The sequence below is a fragment of the Trematosphaeria pertusa genome (assembly GCF_010094035.1).
Source record: "Trematosphaeria pertusa strain CBS 122368 unplaced genomic scaffold BU26scaffold_9, whole genome shotgun sequence".
In the NCBI taxonomy this organism is placed as follows: Eukaryota; Fungi; Ascomycota; class Dothideomycetes; order Pleosporales; family Trematosphaeriaceae; genus Trematosphaeria; species Trematosphaeria pertusa.
In genome coordinates this window covers 696,084-717,017 of record NW_022987220.1, presented here as the reverse complement: position 1 = coordinate 717,017, position 20,934 = coordinate 696,084, and the positions used below count along the sequence as shown (strand labels likewise).

Below are 20,934 nucleotides of genomic sequence, written 5' to 3'. Positions count from 1 at the left end.
ATTTGGACGTTGTTTCATGTAGGGCGTGTGGATGGTGCGATGGTGGAAAGAGAGAGGGAGAGGAGGTGGCGCGAGGGAGAAGGCCTGAGGAGGGGGAAGAGGGCGTGGATGGTACCATGGTACGTATGGTGGAGAGTCCACGGACGACCCGAGGCGTGAAACAACAGGCGAGAAACACATGCAACCACAGCGCAGAACTGGCCTCGAAAGGGTCTCCCAGCCGCATGAAAGAACCCGCTCGCTGCTGAGATTCTGCGGCTGAGCCCACGTCGCCGGCACCGCGCGGGACTCATTGGCCAGCACGCCCCGCCCAAGCGACGTTTCGAAACAGGCCCAGGATTGCCCAGCAGCCACTCATATCCGCGTTCCTGGCCCGCCCTTCGACGTTTCGCCTCGGCGGGCCTAGGAAACATTCGCTCTTATCCACACGTCGTCGCTCTTCCGTGCGGTACCTGCGACCGAGGGGTGGTCGAGACGTTCGTTTCTTTGCTGTCCAACTGTTGTTCATTCGTTTAGGCAACGCAGTCAGTCATTCTTTTGAGCGTCGGACGGGTACGACGGGAGACGGGGTTTTGACGGCCATTCCATTCACTCTTTTTGAAGACGGGACCGACTGCATCACGGCATTGCGACCTTATTGACAGCCCACTTTCACGCTGCTCGACGACGGCCTGAGCTGTTCCCCTTCACTGCTTCGAGAGCTGCAGACATTCATTAGGAACCGGTGTCACCTATATCGTCGATCCACCTACCTACCTGCTAGCTCGGAGAGCATACCGTCTTTTCACCACCACCACCGTCGTGCAGCGCGCAACTTCGACCGCCGCCTACATACATTCATTGTGCATATCCGGCTCCCTTACCCCTCCTCTCTGCGATCACTTGACCTGGCCTGGCCCTATTGATCGCCATTGTGATGCATTCACGGTGACGAGACAATACCTTTGTCCGCGCATTGTCAACACGAGTTCGCCTGCATTCCTGCGCTCCCGCTTGCCGTCTGGGATAAAGGTCCTTTGCAGCGCTCTCGCGCAATTGTTCCCCAGATTTCCGATTCACATCGCACCTGGAAGTGCAACTATTCATTCGCCACGAGCTTTCACCCGCACCCGCGCGAACGATCGACGGAAACGAAATTTAGATCGTCGACTATACTTTCCGTGAGCTCTAGACTCACTGACAACGTAACTTCAAAGGCACCTCTTCCACCGAACCGAACGAACCTTTTTTTTTCCTACATGGCTCCCCCCCTCCGCCCCCGGCTGGTGGAGTCCCAACCCACAACCAGCACATCCCCGCTATTGCGGCGGCATTTCCTCGACGGCTGGGACGCCGCCGAGTTCGACTCTTTAAAATTCTCCTACGGCCTCACGGGCGTCGACCAGGCCGGCAACTTCCTCTGGGTCGACTGTTTCCTCTACCTCCTCCTCGCATGCGGCATCTTCCTCCTCGGACTGCGGATATGGGGCATGTGGTGGCGGCACACGCGCCATCTGAGCGTCATGGGGAACCCGAAGAAGCAGGCATACTGGGCGCAGAACCGGACGCGCTGGTGGCCGTGGCTGAACCGGCATCTGCTGGTTGCGCCGCTGCACAAGAAGAAGCACAATGCGCAGTTTCAGATCAGCGCCGCGATCGATAACGGGACGCTGCCGGGCCGCTGGCATTGCATCATGCTGGTTATGTACGGCGCGCTGAATCTGGCGTGGTGTCTGGCGCTGCCGTACCGCGACGCGGAGTCTAAGGCCATTGTGGCGGCGCTGCGTGGCCGCTCCGGGACGCTGGCCGCGCTCAACCTCATCCCCACCGTGCTCTTTGCGCTCAGGAACAACCCGCTCATCCCGCTGCTCCAGGTCTCCTACGACGACTTCAACCTGTTCCACCGCTGGGGCGCGCGCATCACCATCATCGAGTCCGTCATCCACACGGCCGCCTGGCTGCACAACACGCTGCAGGGCAACGGCTGGCAGGCCGTCGCCGACGCGCTGCGCGACGAGGAGTCCTACACCTGGGGCATGGTCTGCACCTGCGCCTTCGTCTTCCTCGGCATTCAGGCCTGGTCGCCCATCCGCCACGCCTTCTACGAGACCTTCCTCAACATCCACCGCCTGTGCGTCATCGTCGCCTTCGTCGGCCTGTACCTGCACCTGGAGCGCCACGGCCTGCCCCAGCTGCCCTGGATGTACCTCGTCATCCTATTCTGGGCAAGCGAATGGGCCATGCGCGCCCTGTACGTCGTCTACTACAACATCAGGCTCACCCGCACCTCGCGCATCACAGTCGAAGCCATGCCCGGCGAAGCCGTCCGCCTCACCATCGACCTCGTGCGCGACTGGCACCCGCGCCCGGGCTGCCACGTGCACCTGTACATGCCGGCCCTCTCGCTATGGTCCTCGCACCCTTTCAGCGTCGCCTGGGCCGCGACCTCTCCCACGCCAACATCCTCCCAAGAAAAAACCATCTCCACCCTCGAAGGCGGCACCGCCCTGATCCCCAGCGCGCCCGCCAAATCGCGCCAACTCAGCCTGATCTGCCGCGCGCGCACCGGCCTCACGCGCAAAATGTACGAGCGCGCGTGCCGCGCGCCCGGCACTTACTTCAGCACCTGGGGCTTCATCGAGGGGCCCTACGGCGGCGCGCACTCGCTCGACTCGTACGGGACCTGCCTGCTCTTCGCCGGCGGCGTCGGCATCACGCACCAGGTGCTGTACCTGCGCCACCTGATCAGCGGGTACGCGCTCGGCACGACCGCGACGCAGAAGCTCACTCTCATCTGGACGGTGCCCGACAGCGAGTCGCTCGAGTGGGTGCGCCCCTGGATGGACGAGATCCTGCGCATGCCCGGGCGCAAGGATATCCTGCGCATTAAGCTGTTTATCACAAGGCCGAAGGGGCGCGTCGAGAGCAGCAGCGAGACGGTGAAGATGTTCGCCGGGCGGCCGAATGTCGCGACGCTGATTGAGGAGGAGGTGCGGAGCCGGGTGGGCGCGATGGCGGTGACTGTGTGTGCGAGCGGGGGGTTTGCGGATGGGGTAAGGGCCGGGGTGCGGCCGTGGTTGACGGAGGGGAGTGTGGATTTTGTGGAGGAGGCGTTTACTTATTAGGGGTGCTGCTTTGTTTTGGTTTGAGGAAGAAGAGTAGGAAGACCCCGTTTCCTGTCCGCATCTGATGCTTCATGTCAGCGCATCTTCGTCAGGTTTGCATCTTCTTCGCCTTTCTAGCATTCGCATTTAGCATTTAGCATTCGCATAGCGTAGCATCTGCATGCGCGCCTACCCTTCTTACCCTTCCTTTTCCTTTTCCTCTTTCATTTCCTCTACTTCTCTTCTCTTCTCTGTACATACATATTCCCACGCAGCCCTTTAGACAGCATTTACAAGAAGGCGTAGAGGAGACGAGCGGAGAAGAGGACATGGGAATGGGCATAGTAGCCGTGAAAAAAATAGCAGCAAGAACAGAGCCGCAACTTCGATTCGATTCCTCCCCTCCCCTCCCCTCCTCACCTTCCTTCCATCCTGCAAACTAATAAGAAACAACGATCTGATGTCTTGACTTGACAGCTAGTCTTTGTGTAAAGAAACCGTGGTGCAGTGCAGTGCAGTGCAGTTCCAGAAAAGCAAAGAAAGGTACACAACGCCCCTCCACGTAGTAATCTTTAGGCGTGTTTACTAAGTTAAACGGTCTTTCCCTTGCAAGGGTATAGGGCTATAGGTACTGCGTTAGTATTCTTTACATATTTCTGCCTAGAATACTGGGCTAATAATAAGCCCGCAACCTCAGTCGTGGAGGCTTCCATTAGCTAGTTTTTCTATCGGGAATATGTACGCATAAGCCCCTACACCCTCCCACGACCCCTCTACCTCACTACCTAACAAGCAGCACCTATCGCCCTCTATCTCTCTCTCCTAGCGACTAAACCCCTTCCATACCCACAGGTTCAAGCTCGACCCAGCATGCCTGACCCGCCCACCAAGCCTAACTTAGCTATCTTGTTATTTCGCCCGCCCCACGTAGTCCCGAAATCACATGCCGGCAAGGCTAGCTGAGCCTGTCTCCCAACGAAATTGCTTCGAGGCACTGAGTTCGCGTAGCGTGATGGGATTCTGCGCGAAGCTCGGAGACGCGACCCGGCCGCTACCTCTCGAGCAATCCGTCGCTTGGGTGTGCGGGCGTCCGTCCGGGACGATAGACGCTGCTTGCTTGCTCACGGCTGATGCGCGCGGGGCGTAGCCGTGGATCGGAAATGGCTAACACGCACAGCGATGGCGGACAGGATAGCGTCTCGGAACCACGTCGATCGAACTTACTCCAACCCGCCTTACTAGCAGCTCGCGTGAGTATCTACGCGAGTGAAGTAGTTTGACCGGGGCTCTTATACGTTGGCTAAGATCGGGGCGGGTTCTCTCTCGAGTGGTGGCGGTGGACGACCCTCGTCGAACGACGATTTCACGACCGACGACCTGCGCGAGCGCTATGCGACCAACTGGACGCGTTCCCAGACTACGAAGTCTGGAGTCATTTGGCCGGGAGCGACGTCGGTGAATCGTCGTGTGCGGCGCTCCGTGGTTTGGAGAGAGAAGAGACGAGTAAGTTTGATACGTGTGTACGGCAAGGAAGGAAACCACGCATGCTGCGTGATGAAGGGATGGGGTTAGAACTTTGAAGAAGTATTTCAAGGTAAACGGAATCGGCGCGCGTGCTATTGAATGGAAGGGACGTGCACCGAGCCCTTTGTCCTACTTGCCAAACCAGCGGCCATGGCTTGTTGTCCAGGTATGGGTGGGGAGCCTCTGGTCTATCATAGATGGCGTGTTTTGACGGCGGCTCTACGTAGAGGGATCTATAATCTGGTACGTACGCATGGAAGTCCAGTTCAGTATTCACAGGTCGAATTAAATATATCGGACAGGCACGCAACCGTCAATATGCCCTCACGAAGCGGAACGCCCCTCCGCAACCTCCACCTTCTCCTTCCCCTTACTACTTCCCGCCGTCCCACTCGGTCCATCTTCCACATTCGGCTCCTGCTTCTCTCCCTCCGCATTCGCATCCTGCTCCTGCCGTCTCTGCTCTTCTTCCTGCCTCCTCGCCTCCTCCAGCCTCTGCCGTTCCTCCTCCGCAGCTCGTTCTGCCCTGGCCCTCTCCTCCTGCGCCTGCACCATGCGCTCGCCGATGCCCGGCCACAAGCTTGCCACAAAGAGGGCAAACGCACGCTCAATCGTCCGCATGGTTTCCCGAATCGACCCAAAGCGCTGCTCCTGGCGTTGCTGGACGAGCCTCCGCGCGGCCTCTTCAGGCGTGAGATTCTGGTTCGGCTCTACGCGTTGGTTCGGATCGCGCGCGCCGTTCGCGTTCTGCCGATTCTGGCCTTGAGCCGGGCGGTCCTGGAGCGGGAGGAGGGCCTCGAAGTGGCGCCGTACTACGTTGAACTGGTTCTCGAAGATGCCGATTTGCGCGAGGTAGACGACCGCGGCGATGATGCCCATCATGATTGGCCTGTACCAGCCGCCCCCGCCGGCGAAGAAGTAGATGAAGCAGGCGAGTTTGAAGATGAGCCAGGCATGGCCGGCAATAAGACCAAGACGGTCGTTATCCTGCCCTGCGTTTTCGTTCGCGTTCGCGGGCTGAGCCAGGTTCTGATTTTGGTTTTGATTCTGGGGCTGTTCCGGTACAGGTGGAGCGCCGGCAGCTGCTTGCTGGTTCTGCGGTGGCTGGCCGGGAGCGAGCTGGTTATGTAGTTGAGTAGAATTCTGGGCGATGCGCTGTCCAATACCCGCGATAAGCTGTCTGTTAGTAGAAAACTGCTGAGTAAAGGTCTGGAACGGTAGCGTCGGGACCATGGGCGCCGTCGTATATGTACCTCGCTGATCGAAGAGGATACCGACTGGACCTTGGGGACTCGAAAGGATGAATAGTTCCGTTGGGAAATCTGGTGATGTGTGATTCGCAGCCTGCTGTGTCTGATTGCTCGGTGAAGGCTGTGGATTCGCCGGTGACGAGGATGGTGCCAGTGCCGACGATGTACCGTGGGTTGGTGAAGCATGCCTAGACGCAATTTCTTCCTGTAGGCGATCCAGCTCTGTATTGAACTCGCCCGCCTGGGCTCTCAGCTCAGTGGCTGACTGTTGCAGGGACAAGAGGTCACGATTCTGCGCCATGGACGGTTCCGCGACGATTGATGCAAGCCCACGATCGACGTTATCCAGCCCACTAATGAGATTCCGAACGGCGTGCCGTATTTGCTCAACACGCCACGCGGGGGGATTCAATGAGGCGAGTGAACTAGCTTGCGCGGCAGGCTGCCGAAGCAGCACTCTAACATTCTCCATCTCCTGCCTCGCAAAATCCATAGACCTTCGTATCCGGACTAGTGGGTCGGCCATGTCTCCGGACGCAGGAGACGGCGTTCGTCGAGCGGGTAGGGGGAATCCCTGCGGATGAGGGAACGGTCGAGGCAGGATTGGCTGTTGGTGAGGATGCAGAGGAATCGTCACGTTGGTGTTGTTCCACGTCACAGTCCACCGCTCGCCGTTGGGCCCGATGCCCTCTTGCCGTACGGTCCTGGTTGTGTTTGGCAGGAAGTTGGGCACTCCTGGGCCCATCATCGGCCTCCCTCCTGCTGGCTGCGCCTGAGCGCCGTCCTCGGGTGCGGGCGTGCCTCCATTCGACTGCTGATTCGGTGTCGGTGTCTGCGCTTGGCCCGGTTGCGCATTCTGGCCCACGGCTTGTCCGAAGGCGAAGGGCGGGGGCATTGGGACTTGGCCGAAGGGGTTCAAAGGCTGTGGATGGTGGTGATGATGGTGTGGATGATGGTGGTGGTGCGGCTGCGGCAGCTGTGGTTGCGAGTTCGGTCTGGGTTGTGGGAGCGCTCGGAAGGGATTCGTCTGCAGCGGGCTCGGCGGGGGTGGTGCTTGAGCAGCAGGTCGGAAGGGGTTTGGCGGTGCGGTCGAGGATCGGGGAGCGGGCGATGGCGATGAAGAGGAGGTGGCTAGTTCCCTTAGGACCAGGTGCAAGCTCTGTTCTTTCGAGGCACGTATCTGCTTCACGTTAGCTGCGTCTCTCACCGCGGAGCACAGCTACCGACATTGTCAAGGCCGAAGATGTCGACAAGCGTGTCTGTCTCGTTGGGCACCACTCTCCCTCTGTATATCAAGCGCATGCGGTCCGTCGCTGGTCTGCTAGGAACCGCATCTTGTATCCGCTGGCGGAGCTCTTTGATGGTTGTAGACGTGGGCAGGTCCGGCAGGTTGACGCCGCCCTCGACTTCGGTTGACGGAGAGAGGATCTTGAGATTGACGAAGACCGGTTCATCGGCCATGGTGTTCAGTGAGCGGACGGCGGGTGGAGTGACGGTGGTTGCGAGGTGCAGCAGCGGACCGCGATTTGTATACGTTGCGCTTAGAGCTCGGGACAGTCAGTCATCCAACGCTCGCGCCTGCAGTCTCCAAGCAGCGCGGGCAGTGACTCGACTGTGTGGCTACTCAGAGCTGGGTGAGTCTATCACGGCGCCGCAATTGTTAGATTATTGTATTTCTTCGAGTATGGCGCCGGAAAGCAAGGGAGAAAGACGACCCAGCCCAGCCCTACAGCTTCGCGAACCGCGCCAAGAGCCTCGGATGTCGCTTCGTACGTCATTGGCCGCCGAAAGCTGTTGCTTTTCTCAAGCACCCCTCCGCCATTCTTCGACCAGACCTTGTGCAGATGCTCTCTACATATCAGCTCCTATATCGAAGCCTAACATTAAATACACCAAATGGGGTAGCAATGACCGCCATCTGCGCCCGCCAGCTCCCCCGAGCCGTCGTCCGAGCGCATCACCCCCGTCCGCTCCGACCTGCGTCCGCCCGCTTATCGCTTCAATCGCGCAGCTTCTCTTCTTCGATGCCCTTCCTCGAACAACATTTCCATCGAAAAGAGTCTTTCAGATCGCGGCTGAACTCGGCGCTCAAGAATACCAAGATAAAATGGGAGCCCATTCCCATCGCCCTCGGCGTCGGCTTTCTCGGAGTATGGCAACTTTATCGTATCCAGCGGAGGGAGAAGCATACACAAAGAGAGGCGGATAAGGATGAAGTTGTGTTGGATCAACAGGGGCGCCCGAAGAAGCGCGAAAAGATACGGCCAAGCGGGCCTTGGTGAGCATCACTGGACCCGTTCTACTTCATAAGCTAACAGCTTGTTAGGACCGTCCAAATCATGTCCACGCTGCCATTGAAGGCGCTCTCGCGGTTATGGGGTCGCTTCAACGAGCTGGACATTCCCTACTACCTCCGTGTCCCCGGCTTCAAGCTCTACTCGTTCATCTTCGGTGTCAAGTGAGTCGTGAATCATGTCTCACAACGACGCACTAACGAAGGCCAGCCTCTCCGAAGTGTCAGAGCCGGACCTCCATGTCTACCCCAACTTAGCCGCCTTCTTTTACCGCACCCTCAAGCCCGGCGTGCGGCCTCTTGATCCCAATCCCAACGCCGTCCTCTCCCCCGCCGACGGCAAGGTCATCCAGTTTGGCACAATCGAGCATGGCGAAGTAGAGCAGGTCAAGGGTGTGACGTACAGCCTCGATGCTCTCTTGGGCTCCATACGGCCCACCTACAAAGGACCCGCCATTGAAGCCGCCGCCGACGCGCGAGAACAGGCGAGCGACAAGCACACCAAAGCCGGCGAGGAGGATATCATGCGAGCAGACGAGGAGTTTGCTCAGGTGAACGGCATCTCATACACGCTCCCCAACTTATTCTCAGGCCCCTGGCCGAAGGATAACAAACCTTCGGAAATGCCTTCAGATCAAGCGACAAAGCCGCAGCCATCCTCTGAAGCTGAGGTGCGCGCTGATCTTGCTTTGAGTGAGGCTAAACGTCCGTGGTGGGCTCCAGCGTCGGCGCAGACTCCGACTACTCTGTACTACTGCGTTATATATCTCGCTCCCGGCGACTACCACCGCTTCCACTCGCCCGTTTCCTGGGTCGTAGAAAGCCGACGGCATTTCGCTGGTGAACTGTACAGCGTATCGCCCTATCTGCAACGCACTATGCCTGGCCTTTTCACTCTGAACGAGCGCGTTGTTCTGCTTGGTCGGTGGCGCTGGGGCTTCTTCTCATACACACCCGTTGGCGCCACAAACGTCGGCTCCATCAAGATCAACTTCGATCGCGAACTCCGCACCAATTCCCTCACCACCGACACCGCCGCCGACCGCGCCGCTGAAGAGGCAGCTGCGCGCGGCGAACCATACTCCGGCTTTGCCGAAGCAACGTACGAGAACGCGAGCCGGGTACTCGGCGGACACGCATTGAAGCGAGGGGAAGAAATGGGCGGGTTTCAGCTAGGCAGTACCATCGTCCTGGTCTTTGAAGCGCCGAAGGGTGTCAGACCAAGTTTAGACGAGGGATATAAGGGCGAGCGGAAGGGCGGGTTCCGCTGGAAGATCCACCAGGGGAAGAAGGTTAAGGTTGGCGAGGCGTTGGGGTATGTGGAAGAGGCGTAGTAGAGGGATCCGGGTTGGGCGACCGTTGTGTTGATACCATTTGGTGAAGATTTGTAGGATATGAGTCGGTTGTGCAAGAGCGACGCATCGCATATACATATATATCTGATTGGATTGCATTGCATCAAACATGAGTACAGTACAAGCTCCTCCAGTCCACCCGTCACCGCACTATCCTTCCTTCTCCAGCCTTTCATTCCGAGTACGGCGGTGGCGGCTCATCATGATCATCATCCTCATCCTCATCCGCTTTCCGCTTCGCTTCCATAGCCTGCTCCTCTTGCTCCTTCTTCTTGCGCCGCTTCTCCATAGCCTCCTCCTCTCGCTTCGTCCTGCGCAGATTCTCCACGGCTCGCCTCTCCTGCTCTCGCTTCGCCTGCGCCAATGCCATCGCGTCTAGCTCCTGCTCCTCTTCGCGCCGACTCGCCGCGGCTTTCCGCGCTTGCGCTTGCGCTTGCTTTGCCGGCGCTGACGAGAGACTGGCGGCTTGCGAATGCAGATGCAGCTTTTTGACGGGGTTGAGAGGGGGCATGGGTGGTGATGGTTGGTTGGTTGAGGGAGGTTGAGGGAGGTTGGTTGTTGGGAGGTTGGGGGGTGGGGGGACTTGGGGTCTGGGGTTTGGTGGGTGGGTGGTGGTTTGTAAGGGTTTGTGGGTTGTGGAGTGCTGTGCTGTGGAGAAGGGAGAAGGGAGAAGGGAGTGTTAAGGAGGAGGAAGAGAGATGTGGAAGACGGCATTCTATATTACGGGCGACTGTTTGGACGGTGAGTGGGTGAGCGGATTGACTAATGTTGGAGATCTGAGTCAATGGAGAGCCGGGAGACGCTCTGTGCCGTAAGAGCGAGTAATAAGATAGAACAGCGCAGCACGGAACGGTGCAGCAAGCTATTAATTGATAGTTTGTACGCGACGGTCTGGAAAGGTGTGGGCGTAATGGGAAAGCATCTGGCTATCTAGAGGCCGGACAGGGCTATGACTATGTGAAGAAGTACTTGTACAATTTGCACACGATGATTTGAAATGACAAAGGAAGAAGGAGAAGGAGAAGCAGAGTGCTGATAAGAAGTTGATGTGCGATCGGGAGACTTGAGGAGAGCAAGGAGCAAGAATGAGTATGAAATTTGAGGTAGTTCTAGACATGGCAATGCTCTGAGGCGACTCGGTGCCCTAAGTGAGAAACCCCCTGGCTACTCCCTGCCTCGCATCTAGTCTCCTAATCCGCCCCAACACATCTTCCAACGCCTCCGTAACGGTCTGAGGCCGCTTTTCTTGATCGGTGAGATCAAAGTAGACAACCCCCCCGTCGTCCTCTTCTGCATACAACCACACTTCGTAGTGGCGTCCTCTGAACACCCAGTCCACGCCGAAGCCAACCTTCACAGTCTTCGGGAAAAGCTCGTGGGCACGATCTGGAAGCGTTGTTAGTGTGAAGGCGCGCGCTGCGAGTAGAGGGCTAGTAGGTAGGTATGCGAACCTACAATGCATCTAAGGAGTTGCTTTTGGTGTGCGAGAACGCTACCGCTTTTCGAGAGCATGGTTCTGCCCGATAGCCGCGTCTCTATGCGTGTGGTTACCCCCGCGGTCGTTTGGGAAGGTTCGGGCCCTACGCGTGTTTCTACCCTTGCAGGCTTTGGGAGAAGTTCGTGGGCTTGATCTGGAAGGATTGTTAGTGTGAAGACGCTTTAACTGAATTGCTAGTAGAAAGAGTATGCGAACCCGCAATGCGCCTAATAAGATGCTTTCCGGGTTCCATGGCGCTTGCCCTTGCTAAGAACATGGTGTTGCCTGATTGCCGGGTCTCCATGTGTGGAGTTTCTTGCTCGGGAATGAAGGTCGCCACGGCGTCGAAGTTCTCGAGTGCACGTTGAATTATGGGTAACTCGCAATATGCGGGGGGCTCGAAGGTAGAATGGTAGGACATACTGGGAGTTTGGAAATGATGAGTGGAAATTCGATGACGGTGTATATATGGTAGCCGATAAGCCAACTCGCTTCGATGGATGGAGTGAGAATACAAGCTCTGTGATAATCACGAAAGTGAAGATGAGGGAGAGGTTGCGCCGTAGATATAATCGGGAATGACTCACGGCTATTGGATCAGCGGGGGAGGAGTCAAGAAGGATAGACAGGCTCTGATTTTCACGGCTCATGGAAATAGCAATGAGCCATTGAAGAAGAAATAGCTAAACAAAATGCCAGAAAATATCTCACTGGGCCCTCGTGCCGCTGCTGAACCAGGAAAGGGAGCCACTCCCTCGTTCCTCATATCCTCTTCGTCATATGTAGAGGCGGAACCCCTTTCGCAACTACCTATTCTTCCGCTTGTGTCTTCCTCACGGTCCAAGTCCCCCCAAGCGCTAGTGACCACAGTGAGCCTGCCACAGTGTTACACTCTCTCCCCCTGCCTAGCTCTTTTCCCGATTCCTTACCCTCCTCCCACACTCTCGCGCACCACCAACCGTCCTCTTTGGCGCATCGGATGTGCATCTTGCTAGCACGAGGTGCAAGTTGGAGAACTGTGTTGCGAATGTTGCCGATAGGTTCTCTTCGGATGGCATCCTCCTCCCGTCTGGCCCCTTCGTGCCTTTCTCGTTCCATGGTCTTCAAAGCCTCTTCCTCCCTCCGCAGCGTCGTCGACCGCTCCGCAGCCTCTGGTGTGGCTTTACGCTCGCGGTGCTTGGCTAGGAGATGCGACTGTAATATAGCTAGAATCTTGTGCTCTTTTTTCGGCTCACTCCCGTTCCCGTCGTCAGACTTCTCGGGTACTTCAGGGGCTACAGGCGGTGCGGCTTCAGCAACTTCGTCTTCCCAGTCGTACTGGAGGGTGTCGATGTTCATGGTTTCGAGATTGACGATGACCTCGTACACTGCGTTGGGCGCTGTGAACCATGGGGGGCCAACTCCTGGGTAATACAAAGCCATAGTGGAAAGGGCGACGATGGGGAATTGTACTGAGTGAGAGCGGTGATTGAATGGAGATGAGGAGAGAATAAGAGAGTGGAGGGCCGTCGAGGAGTTTATGATTCAGATCCGTAGGGGACGTTGGACGTTGATGAGTCCTCGCGCGATCAGAGTCATAGATCCCGCTCGTTACCGAGCCTGGGTCTCTCCAATGTGAGTCATTCGCTAGGTCAGTGCATAGTGCGAACTGTACAAAAGAGAAGAATGTGCTGAGTAGGCAGAAGAATTTGAATGACATGATTGTAAGACATGTTGAGGAGGTGGAAAAGCGTGGATGATAGACGTGGTGATACGGGGATGTGAGAGAATGTTTGAGGGTACATCCAGGTTTGGTGAGCTTAGCTACATGCCGCTTCGATTCTCCCACCTCCATTACCTGTATCATTCATCCTGCCTTTTCTTTAGCCCTTGGATCAGCATGCCCATGGCATCAGCAGGAGAGGAGCATTCCTCCGTGTGCAATTCCCGCCCGGAATCGTCATTTCCTGCCCACACCGTAGCGCTATATCTCCCAACGTCCTCCCGGCATAGTCGGAGGAAGAATTGATCAGTATTCGGATCGAAGTTTCGAACTTCTTCTGTGTATGGTTAGAAAGCGTAAAGAGGACCATGATTGTGATGACTTACTCGCAACACTTTTCGCATGCTCATTGAGCGCCTTTTCAGTCTCTGCATCTGGTATACTGTCATTGAGAGGTTCATGATTGGGTGCGCCCGTCATACCATTCGTAGGTTGCTTAGCGGCGCCCTCAGCTTCTCTTTTTGCCTTCCTTTCGGCATGGCCGGGAAGAATCTTCGATAGAGAGAGTTTTGATGACTTCTTTTCTCCCTTCGCAACAGTAGAATCTCGCGCAGCGGAGGTAGGATCGTAGATGTAGGGCTCGTCATCTGGTTCCTCCTTCGGGAATGTGATTATGGCTTGGTATATGATGGTCTTCTTCGGCGTTTGGTCTGAGGCCTGGGCTGACATGTTGGTCGGCGGCTGGGTCCACGTAGTTTGGTGATATCGATCTTGTTGGCTGACAATGATGTATGTATGGCAGGTGCAAGAGTGTGGAAAGAAGAGAAGAGTGAACTCGGAAGGAGATGTGAAGGTAGGAAAGTACAGTGTAGTCGTGATATATACAACGGCATGACTCCTCCGATTAGTATTACTCATGTATGTACCAAGGAGTCACCGTCCACGCCCTCGCGGCGCTGACACTGCAAAAAGCCGCGAAATATTCCTGTACTAGCATAACTTCGCGATAGTAGGGGAATCATAATGGTGCGCAGATATCATGCTTTCGCCGAGTGCGTTGGCGGCGCATTGGAAAATGGTGACATGGTGTTGACCTTGTGGCTAATGAACCAAGCGCGCCTTCGAATATGATTCAGTGCAGATCGTCTTTCGCAATTTCTCCGTTTGGCTCGAAACCCAACAGCGTCGAAAAGCGGATCGGGCTTGTACAAACTCAAGCTGGATATCGTCGTTGTGTTATGATACATGGAGCGGCCCTCCGTTCGCCTATTGAAGGCCTTCAGAAAGGGTGATGTTTGGTGCGGATGTGTAGTGAGAAATGAGTGGACTGTCGTTCTCTCCTCTTCAAAAGATGCGTGAGGTAAGGGATCATCTATACATTACGCTTCCAATGACCATGATGGCGTAGGGAGGTGCCCAAGGCCGCTACGTAGGTATCGTGGAGGTCGCGCAAGCGTTGGACGAGGCCGTGCAGGAAATGAGCGACAAAGTGCACTGGCCGATTGGGATGCGGTGCTAAACAAGCCGCGCAGACCGTCCTTCCGGTCGGGGTCACGAGATGGTGTTGCCAGTGCTGAGAAAGTCGATGGGTGCCTAGGAAGATCTCTGGCTTTAGATCATTTAGTAGCCCTTCGCAGTGTTTTTGAGACCGTTTTTGAACATATTACGCTCTTTGTGACCGCAGTCCTATTCCACATGGCATACTTCGTGGGGAATGAACGAGCTGAAAGTCAAGTAGAAATGGGACTGGGCTTCGATGTTGGAGTGACGAGTAGAAGTTGTTGTTAAGCAATGGCGTGACTGCGACCTCATGTTGGTTGTGGGTCCGTTCCTCATCCCAGTCTAGGCCACGTGGCGGCCCCTGAAATTTGAGTTGCATGGCCTCCGCATACAAGTCCGAGCGTGCCGTCACCTGGAATGCGACGCCAAAACTAGACCTAGACGCCAGAAATCCTTACCGGTGCAGGATTTCGAGTTCGATATGCGGGGGATGCACCTGATCCTCGCCGACTATTGCACACACACACCTCTACTGGAACTTAGCACGTACACAGTTTTTGCATGCGGTATATCAGAGGGCGAATGATAAAAGCAACAGGGACCTGACTTGCTTCAAGTTTGTATTGGAGAAATGATGTAGAGGAAAGGTGTCGTGGAAAGTGACAAAGTGGGTGAAGACCTCCGTCCACCTCTGAGTCACCATTGTACTACATCACTTCTACCTAGGTATGTCACGGAATGCTAATTTATATACCGACGCAGCCTCAGAGGGTGAAGAAGAATAGGTGGTCACCATCACATTACGCGAGAAGGAAATGTAGCCCTTTCGTGATTTTCAAAAGGCTCAAAAGACAAATAAAGCCCAGCTTCACAAACACTCTCCGTTACGGGGTCCCTCCTTACTCCATGACTTCAAATCCGGCACCAGAGATAATCTTCTTCAAACGATCGCGTTTGTAGTAGGTATCCATTTTGCCTTCAACTATGCGCTTCTCGGCGATTTCAGCGAGGCCCCTGAGAAGACAGAGCAGCGCATTGAAATGGTCCAACTTTCCGTCTTCCCCCTTGTGAAATGGCTCTCCAGATTCACCCCAGCCTCGCCATGCTCCAGCGTAATATTTCCCATCATTTTCCTTCGTTGATCCAATAAAAATCTGACGGCCTCTCGGCTCAAGGTCGCGCACTAGCACTGTAGTAGTTTTCAGTAACCGAAATCATTGTATGTACGGAGCGCTGACTAACTTGCAATATACCTAATGCAACGATGGCGTTTTTCCTTCGAGTCGGTCGACGCGTTGCTTTCGCTCGCGGGCTGAGCAGCAATTTTTTCTGAGCGACACTCGCGGTCTTCAATGCGGATGTCTTTCACATTCTCTGCTAGGGTGACCATTGCTTCGTATCTTGGGGCCTTCCTCATACGCTCAGTCATGACTATGAGCCAGGTGCTGATAGGCATTATGTGATAATGTTGCTCGGTGAGAGTGAGTCTTGCAATGTAAACAGACACTGTAAAGGGAGAGCGAGAAAAGAGTTCAATGGATTGGGAACGTTGGATGAAGGCAAGATCATTTATATATCTCAATGTGACTCCTCAGGTCTGTGATACGGAGTCGTCGAGGAGTCAAGGCGTGATCGTGGCCCGCCCCGCGCCGTACATCAAACCTCTAGAGCAGATGCCATTCCCTCACAGCGCACCTACTGTGCACCTAGTCATGGACCCCTTTCTGCATCTTTTGCGTCCTTCTGTGCATCATGCTCAGATTCGTCGCCCTTCGATTCGTCGCCCTCTGGTTTGTCGTCCTCGTCGTCTTTCGCCTTCCATTCGTCCCGAAGTTTCTCACTCAGAAGACGAAAAGAGGTTAGGATATCATCGGCATCTTCACCAGTCCTTATCTTTTCTAATAGCCTCTCGCTAGTAGTCGAAACGAAGCATTTGTAAAGAGTCGCAACGAAACGATACCGACCGTCTTTTTTAGCTATGTCTGCGTCGACTAGGAATTGATTATGTTCAGGGCGGAGCTTCTCTAGAGACTCTGCTGGTGGTAAGAGCCCTGATGGCCACATGTTCCAACGGCAGCACTTACCGGTTATCTCCCTTTTTATCCTCGTTCGCTCGATAGTTTGCTCGTCTCCCTCTCTCTCGAACTCTTCAATGATCGCTCCTGTTGAGTTGTCTTCAAGGTAGTTGCGGACGTTGTAAAGAGTCTTTTCGTTTCTCGACACTGTGATGATGATCCAAAGCTGGTAAAGTACGTACGAAAGTCGATCGAAGATTGGAAAATGAGTTTTGATAGAAATCCCGCTTATTGTACGGGTAGCTGGAGAAATGATAACAAACTCCGACCTCGAGCTTCTTTATATACTCGTTCATGACTCTCACTGCAGCAGCAGCTAGTCATCGAGGAGTCAGGCGCGGGCGAGGAAACGCCGGCTTGAGGGTCAACTCTATGACTACATTTCAGAAGCTGAGTGCGACAGATATCTTTTCTTCGCACTCTACGTTGGAGTGTCACAGTCAAGCGTTCGATGAATTGTATGTGTGGATGCGTGGGCGCCAAAACGTGCGAGATGCCCAGGCGCCTACGCGGGGAGATGTGGCCCTGGGGAACTCAAAACGCTATACCTGATAAGGCTAGCCCGATCTTGATGTCCAACTCGGTCAGCCCCTAGCAACTTCTCTCGCTAGTATTACAGCTGCCGTATCTATATCACATATCTGTGCATTGAACGTGACTCACGCGTGAATGAGTCGTGCTTGTACTATCTTCACTCTCCAGCTCACCTGCGAAGCAACTCTACACGTTCACATAGCTATAACTTCAAAGTTCACGATTCAGGAAGTTATTACGACCCTTTTCTTCCTCTACCTCCAGACCTCAGAAGCTGCTTGGGAATTCATAATGCTTCCAATCTTTCAAGCCATCGTCAGTTTCGGAAAACCCGACGCGAACGTACAAGTACATATCCGACAGAACGATCATACGGAGCCAGAAGAGGTGCGCAAACCCTGGCTCCTGCTGCCAGCAATTTGGAGGCTGATCTGTACGGTGACCCGTATCCTAACGCCTTCAACAGCAAGAGAAGACGAAGACTACGGACCGGCATAAGCTCTTAGTGGGAATAGCTTGTATGGCTGCTCTTCACGCTTACATCTAAGCCAACGCTAATGCTCGGCAGGGAAAGTGCGCAAATCTCGCCCCGAAGCTGGTTTAGCTGAAATCTTCTGGGTCGACGTTTACTTCGACAAGCCGAAGAAAAGCTACAAAGTAGTTGGATACATGCTAGAGATCAAGGGGCCTCAGCCTTACATGAAGAGCTATGAACCAATTGGGTTTGCTCTCGGGAAAGACAGCATCGACGAGGTATTGAAGGCCTTCGGCGAGGACATGGAAGCGGATAAATTGCAGCATACTAAACCAGCAACGCAAGGCAGTATGTAAAGGCACTAGCTCATGGGGTATGGGTGTATAATTGGATGTTTACTCGGCGTCGTCCGGCTTCTTGATTGCTTCTTGACGGCCTCCAGGTACGGTAATGTTCGGTATGGTGGAGAGCAGGAGGCCGCAGCGGGGAATTCCTCAGCGCCTCTTCATGTGAGGGTTGCTCAGCGATTATTTCACTCATAGTCCGTGGGCATTAGCGAACAATCCTAGAATGATTTATAGGAAGGTGACCGCGACAACTCCGTGAATATGTTTAGGGTCGTGAAAAGGTGAGCGTTGAGGTGCGGGGAGAGAGATCGACGGCTATACTTCATAGAGTTTAGCGTGACTGAGCGCAAAACTTAGTCAGACCCCGACGGCGCCTGTTTCAATCCACGACCACATCGTCAACGATCTCCGGCATTCATATTACATCTTTGTGGCGAGATGCATGCACATACGTGGGGTGTCGTTCCACGTCCAGGCTGGCTATTTCATTGATCTGGAAGTCTCACGAGACGCGCGTCGATCTTCAGGAGCTACAGAAGACCGGCAAGCAAGTTGCTTTGCAACGAAACGCCTTCCCAAACCCTCCAACATATGGCTAGCAAGCAGGCTGCATGTCTCAACTGCCGAAAAAGCAAGATCAGATGCAAGAGAGACCCTGGAGCCCCGGTGTGCGAGAAATGCACACAAACGGGCGTGGAATGCGTCATTCCTAGCTTCCACATCGGAAGGCAGAAGGGCGTCAAGAAGTAAGTAATGTATTGCTCTTGAATCATCTCCCACTCACCTGCCATAGCAAGCGAACTGGACTAGAAAAAGCCATATTTCAGATTGAAGAAGCTCTTAGGAAATCCAAATCAGACCCATCGTCGAGCGAGGGCACTGTGGAACACTTGCAACAGCTCCTCAGCCAGGCGCGTGGTGGGAGCAATGAGCCGTTTCACATTTCGCCAGCATCGTCGGCCGGTGCCCTTCCAGTCATCGAGAGAGATGGAGCGGGCCCATCCACGGACGAGCACCTAGCATTGGATGATGCAGAGAATCCTCTTCAGCTGCTCGCAAGAGCATCGGATCTTCGGTTGACCTCCCCGCACTCAGGAGATATTGGCGCTTCCACCCCTTCAAGTAGGACCTTTGCAAGCGACAGAGGGGACAAGTCTGACGTTCACCGATTCTTTCTACCCGTCAAAGCGAACTTAGACCAGGGCCCCGATTTAGATCCGATTGACCTTGGGCTGGTGACCATGGAAGAAGCAGAAATGCTCATTTCATTGTAAGTAAGCCTACATGGACGGCAACGCAATATCTACTGTGCTCGTTTGGCACGACCAAGCAGGCCAGCCGAGATGAAAAGCACGGGTTGGTACGACGTCGACAAGACAATTCGCTGCTAGCGTGACGTTCAGTCTAGTGAAAATGACTAACCAGACCAGTTATCACGAGAAGCTAGCCCATACCCGGTGGGGCACCGATACAACCGTACATACTCTTCCATTCGTTCGAAATCGGTCGTCATTTCTCTTCACATCCCTCCTCCTGTCGTCTGCCCTATTCATGCCTACCGCTGCAGCACTTTGCAAAAGGCTCCTCATACACCGGAAGTTCCTCGCAGAGCAAGTCATCGCTCGCCGATTTCGCTCTGTCGAGATAGTCCTAGCGTTCATGGTCAATGTTCCCTGGATGCACCCCGGCGCGCATGCTAGCGACGACGATACGGGTCTGTACATTTCAACAGCTATAAGCATTGCACTAGACTTGTATTTAAACAAGATTCTTGTGCCGTCTCGGACATTCGCTCGCGATCTGCTCAAACGGGTACCACGAGCCGACTGCCTCGATGCAAAGAAGGCACTGGCCATGGACGGGTTCGAAGACATTGACACCGAGTCTGACTGGGGGCAGAGATTGCTTCGTCGAAGAGAAAGAGTATGGATTTCATTGTTCGTATTGGACCGCGGCGTTTGCCTTGCTCGGGGTCGCAATTACTGCGTTCCCATTACCCCCCTGGTCAGGCACTGCGACAGTTGGCATGTCAGCAACGGGACATCCGATGTTCAGGATGGGCCCCTTGTTTCGATGGCTGTGCTTCGACGAGACCTAGACGATCTCTTCAACGCTGTCCGTTCGAGGTGCGACAGCTACAGGGTGATCGACGTCGGTTCTAAGGTTGCGGAAGAAATCGACGCGACCATAGAGAGCTTCTTCGGTAGATGGCTTGCCACTTGGACCGCTTCCATCGGCGAAGGCGAACACAAAGCTCTGCCGCCGTACGTTGAAATCCTCGTCACGCATACCCGGCTCTCTGCTTACGGCGGCGTCATCAACCACCCGACTGCGCCTCTCGAAGTCAAGCGACTGTTCCGCGCCTCGGCACTGTCCTCCGCCCTTAATGTCATGCGCGCAGCGATCCAGGGCGAAGCTCGCTTGAAGTCAATGCCGAACAACACCGTGACTATGATCTGCTTTGCGGCTTGCGTCGCTCTGAATCTGAGCACTCCAACCCCCGGCGCGAATCAAAACCTCGTTCCAAGCGTACGGAATCTCATCGAAGAGACGGCAACCGTCTTGGAGCGCGTAGGAAGCACTCCAGCTCACAGAAACGGTGCCTCAGTTATATACGGAAAATACATGCGTGAGCTCGTAAAGCAAGCGCCCGAGCTACCAAGGCACCCTCCGCCCGAACCACGCAGCTATGTACCGCCAGCCTCGGATCCTCCTGGCTCCTTGTTTCCTCCGGCAACGGACCTGATAGACTCATCAAGTCAGGTCCAACACTCCTTGGGGTCCTCGTGGGAACCACTTCAGTTTTCGGCCATGTCTGGCAACGAGGTTATTGAGACAGTTATGAACGTTGGCGACTTCGATTCTTCCCTATTCGACTTTCCGATGCAGGACGCTAATAATGCGTTCATGTGGATGGATTGGATGAATCCTCCAGACTTTGGGTTTCAATAGGCCCCTGGAACCAGAAGCTCCCGCTAAAATCTGGTCGTTATATGAGGTTCGGCCGCAACACGATGTCCGCGCAAAAGGAGTTGACGGCGCTTCTCCATCCGGGGCCGGTCCGCTGAAATTTAGCACGAAAGTTCGCGCACATATATGGGTCACCGCATATTCGTCGAAACCCCTAACCTCACTCTCGGTACCTGATATGCTCCCGAATGTTATCCGTCACGACATTAGCCATCGGAGCGGCTGCTCACCAAGCACAAAGATAACCGTACTCGAAGCGGACACATGCAGGCCTTTCGCCGAGACCTGGTTGTTGGCTCGGTACACCGGCGTTGCAGCATCACCCCGCCTCGGAGCCACTTCTGTCTCC

The 20,934-nt window shown here is 55.0% G+C and overlaps 8 protein-coding genes across 8 annotated transcripts; 3 read left to right on the top strand and 5 right to left on the bottom strand.

The window, feature by feature from the left end:
- The first annotated feature begins 940 nt into the window (after positions 1–940).
- On the top strand, positions 941–3,171 carry BU26DRAFT_345199 (uncharacterized protein). Its single transcript, XM_033822372.1, has one exon. It carries the CDS (start codon positions 1,239–1,241, stop codon positions 3,102–3,104), a length of 1,866 nt encoding a protein of 621 aa, XP_033682277.1. The 5' UTR covers positions 941–1,238; the 3' UTR covers positions 3,105–3,171.
- Positions 3,172–4,580: 1,409 nt separating this feature from the next.
- On the bottom strand, positions 4,581–7,509 carry BU26DRAFT_345179 (uncharacterized protein). Its single transcript, XM_033822370.1, has 2 exons — positions 7,085–7,509; positions 4,581–7,037 (listed from the first exon to the last, which is right to left on the bottom strand). Exons 1-2 carry the CDS (start codon positions 7,316–7,318, stop codon positions 4,932–4,934), a joined length of 2,340 nt encoding a protein of 779 aa, XP_033682276.1. The 5' UTR covers positions 7,319–7,509; the 3' UTR covers positions 4,581–4,931.
- A 255-nt stretch (positions 7,510–7,764) lies between these two features.
- Positions 7,765–9,484, top strand: BU26DRAFT_430353 (phosphatidylserine decarboxylase; the record flags this gene model as incomplete). The annotated part of the gene is made up of 3 exons (XM_033823875.1): positions 7,765–8,135; positions 8,184–8,315; positions 8,362–9,484. The coding sequence occupies 3 exons, from the start codon at positions 7,765–7,767 to the stop codon at positions 9,482–9,484; spliced, it is 1,626 nt and encodes a 541-aa protein (XP_033682275.1).
- A 97-nt stretch (positions 9,485–9,581) lies between these two features.
- Positions 9,582–10,052, bottom strand: BU26DRAFT_345183 (uncharacterized protein). Its single transcript, XM_033822371.1, has one exon. It carries the CDS (start codon positions 10,014–10,016, stop codon positions 9,678–9,680), a length of 339 nt encoding a protein of 112 aa, XP_033682274.1. The 5' UTR covers positions 10,017–10,052; the 3' UTR covers positions 9,582–9,677.
- Positions 10,053–10,649: 597 nt separating this feature from the next.
- On the bottom strand, positions 10,650–12,404 carry BU26DRAFT_566255 (uncharacterized protein; the record flags this gene model as incomplete). Its single annotated transcript, XM_033833496.1, has 2 exons — positions 10,650–10,891; positions 11,912–12,404. The coding sequence occupies 2 exons, from the start codon at positions 12,402–12,404 to the stop codon at positions 10,650–10,652; spliced, it is 735 nt and encodes a 244-aa protein (XP_033682273.1).
- A 389-nt stretch (positions 12,405–12,793) lies between these two features.
- On the bottom strand, positions 12,794–13,670 carry BU26DRAFT_606250 (uncharacterized protein). Its single transcript, XM_033835646.1, has 3 exons — positions 13,167–13,670; positions 13,071–13,118; positions 12,794–13,021 (listed from the first exon to the last, which is right to left on the bottom strand). Exons 1-3 carry the CDS (start codon positions 13,600–13,602, stop codon positions 12,825–12,827), a joined length of 681 nt encoding a protein of 226 aa, XP_033682272.1. The 5' UTR covers positions 13,603–13,670; the 3' UTR covers positions 12,794–12,824.
- Positions 13,671–15,083: 1,413 nt separating this feature from the next.
- On the bottom strand, positions 15,084–15,640 carry BU26DRAFT_566253 (uncharacterized protein; the record flags this gene model as incomplete). Its single annotated transcript, XM_033833495.1, has 2 exons — positions 15,084–15,373; positions 15,427–15,640. 2 exons carry the CDS (start codon positions 15,638–15,640, stop codon positions 15,084–15,086), a joined length of 504 nt encoding a protein of 167 aa, XP_033682271.1.
- A 2,372-nt stretch (positions 15,641–18,012) lies between these two features.
- Positions 18,013–20,850, top strand: BU26DRAFT_345133 (uncharacterized protein). Its single transcript, XM_033822369.1, has 3 exons — positions 18,013–18,361; positions 18,409–18,885; positions 19,046–20,850. Exons 1-3 carry the CDS (start codon positions 18,207–18,209, stop codon positions 20,565–20,567), a joined length of 2,154 nt encoding a protein of 717 aa, XP_033682270.1. The 5' UTR covers positions 18,013–18,206; the 3' UTR covers positions 20,568–20,850.
- The last annotated feature ends 84 nt before the right edge of the window (positions 20,851–20,934 follow it).

Coding starts and splice junctions, on each gene's coding strand:
- BU26DRAFT_345199 (XM_033822372.1), top strand. CDS start 1,239: ATGGCTCCCCCCCTCCGCCCCCGGCTGGTGGAGTCCCAACCCACAACC.
- BU26DRAFT_345179 (XM_033822370.1), bottom strand. CDS start 7,318: ATGGCCGATGAACCGGTCTTCGTCAATCTCAAGATCCTCTCTCCGTCA. Junction 7,038..7,084: donor ACATCTTCGGCCTTGACAAT/GTCGGTAGCTGT, acceptor AACGTGAAGCAG/ATACGTGCCTCGAAAGAACA.
- BU26DRAFT_606250 (XM_033835646.1), bottom strand. CDS start 13,602: ATGAGTAATACTAATCGGAGGAGTCATGCCGTTGTATATATCACGACT. Junction 13,119..13,166: donor CGCTAAGCAACCTACGAATG/GTATGACGGGCG, acceptor ACAGTATACCAG/ATGCAGAGACTGAAAAGGCG. Junction 13,022..13,070: donor GCATGCGAAAAGTGTTGCGA/GTAAGTCATCAC, acceptor AACCATACACAG/AAGAAGTTCGAAACTTCGAT.
- BU26DRAFT_345183 (XM_033822371.1), bottom strand. CDS start 10,016: ATGCCCCCTCTCAACCCCGTCAAAAAGCTGCATCTGCATTCGCAAGCC.
- BU26DRAFT_345133 (XM_033822369.1), top strand. CDS start 18,207: ATGGCTAGCAAGCAGGCTGCATGTCTCAACTGCCGAAAAAGCAAGATC. Junction 18,362..18,408: donor AGGCAGAAGGGCGTCAAGAA/GTAAGTAATGTA, acceptor CACCTGCCATAG/CAAGCGAACTGGACTAGAAA. Junction 18,886..19,045: donor GCAGAAATGCTCATTTCATT/GTAAGTAAGCCT, acceptor TAACCAGACCAG/TTATCACGAGAAGCTAGCCC.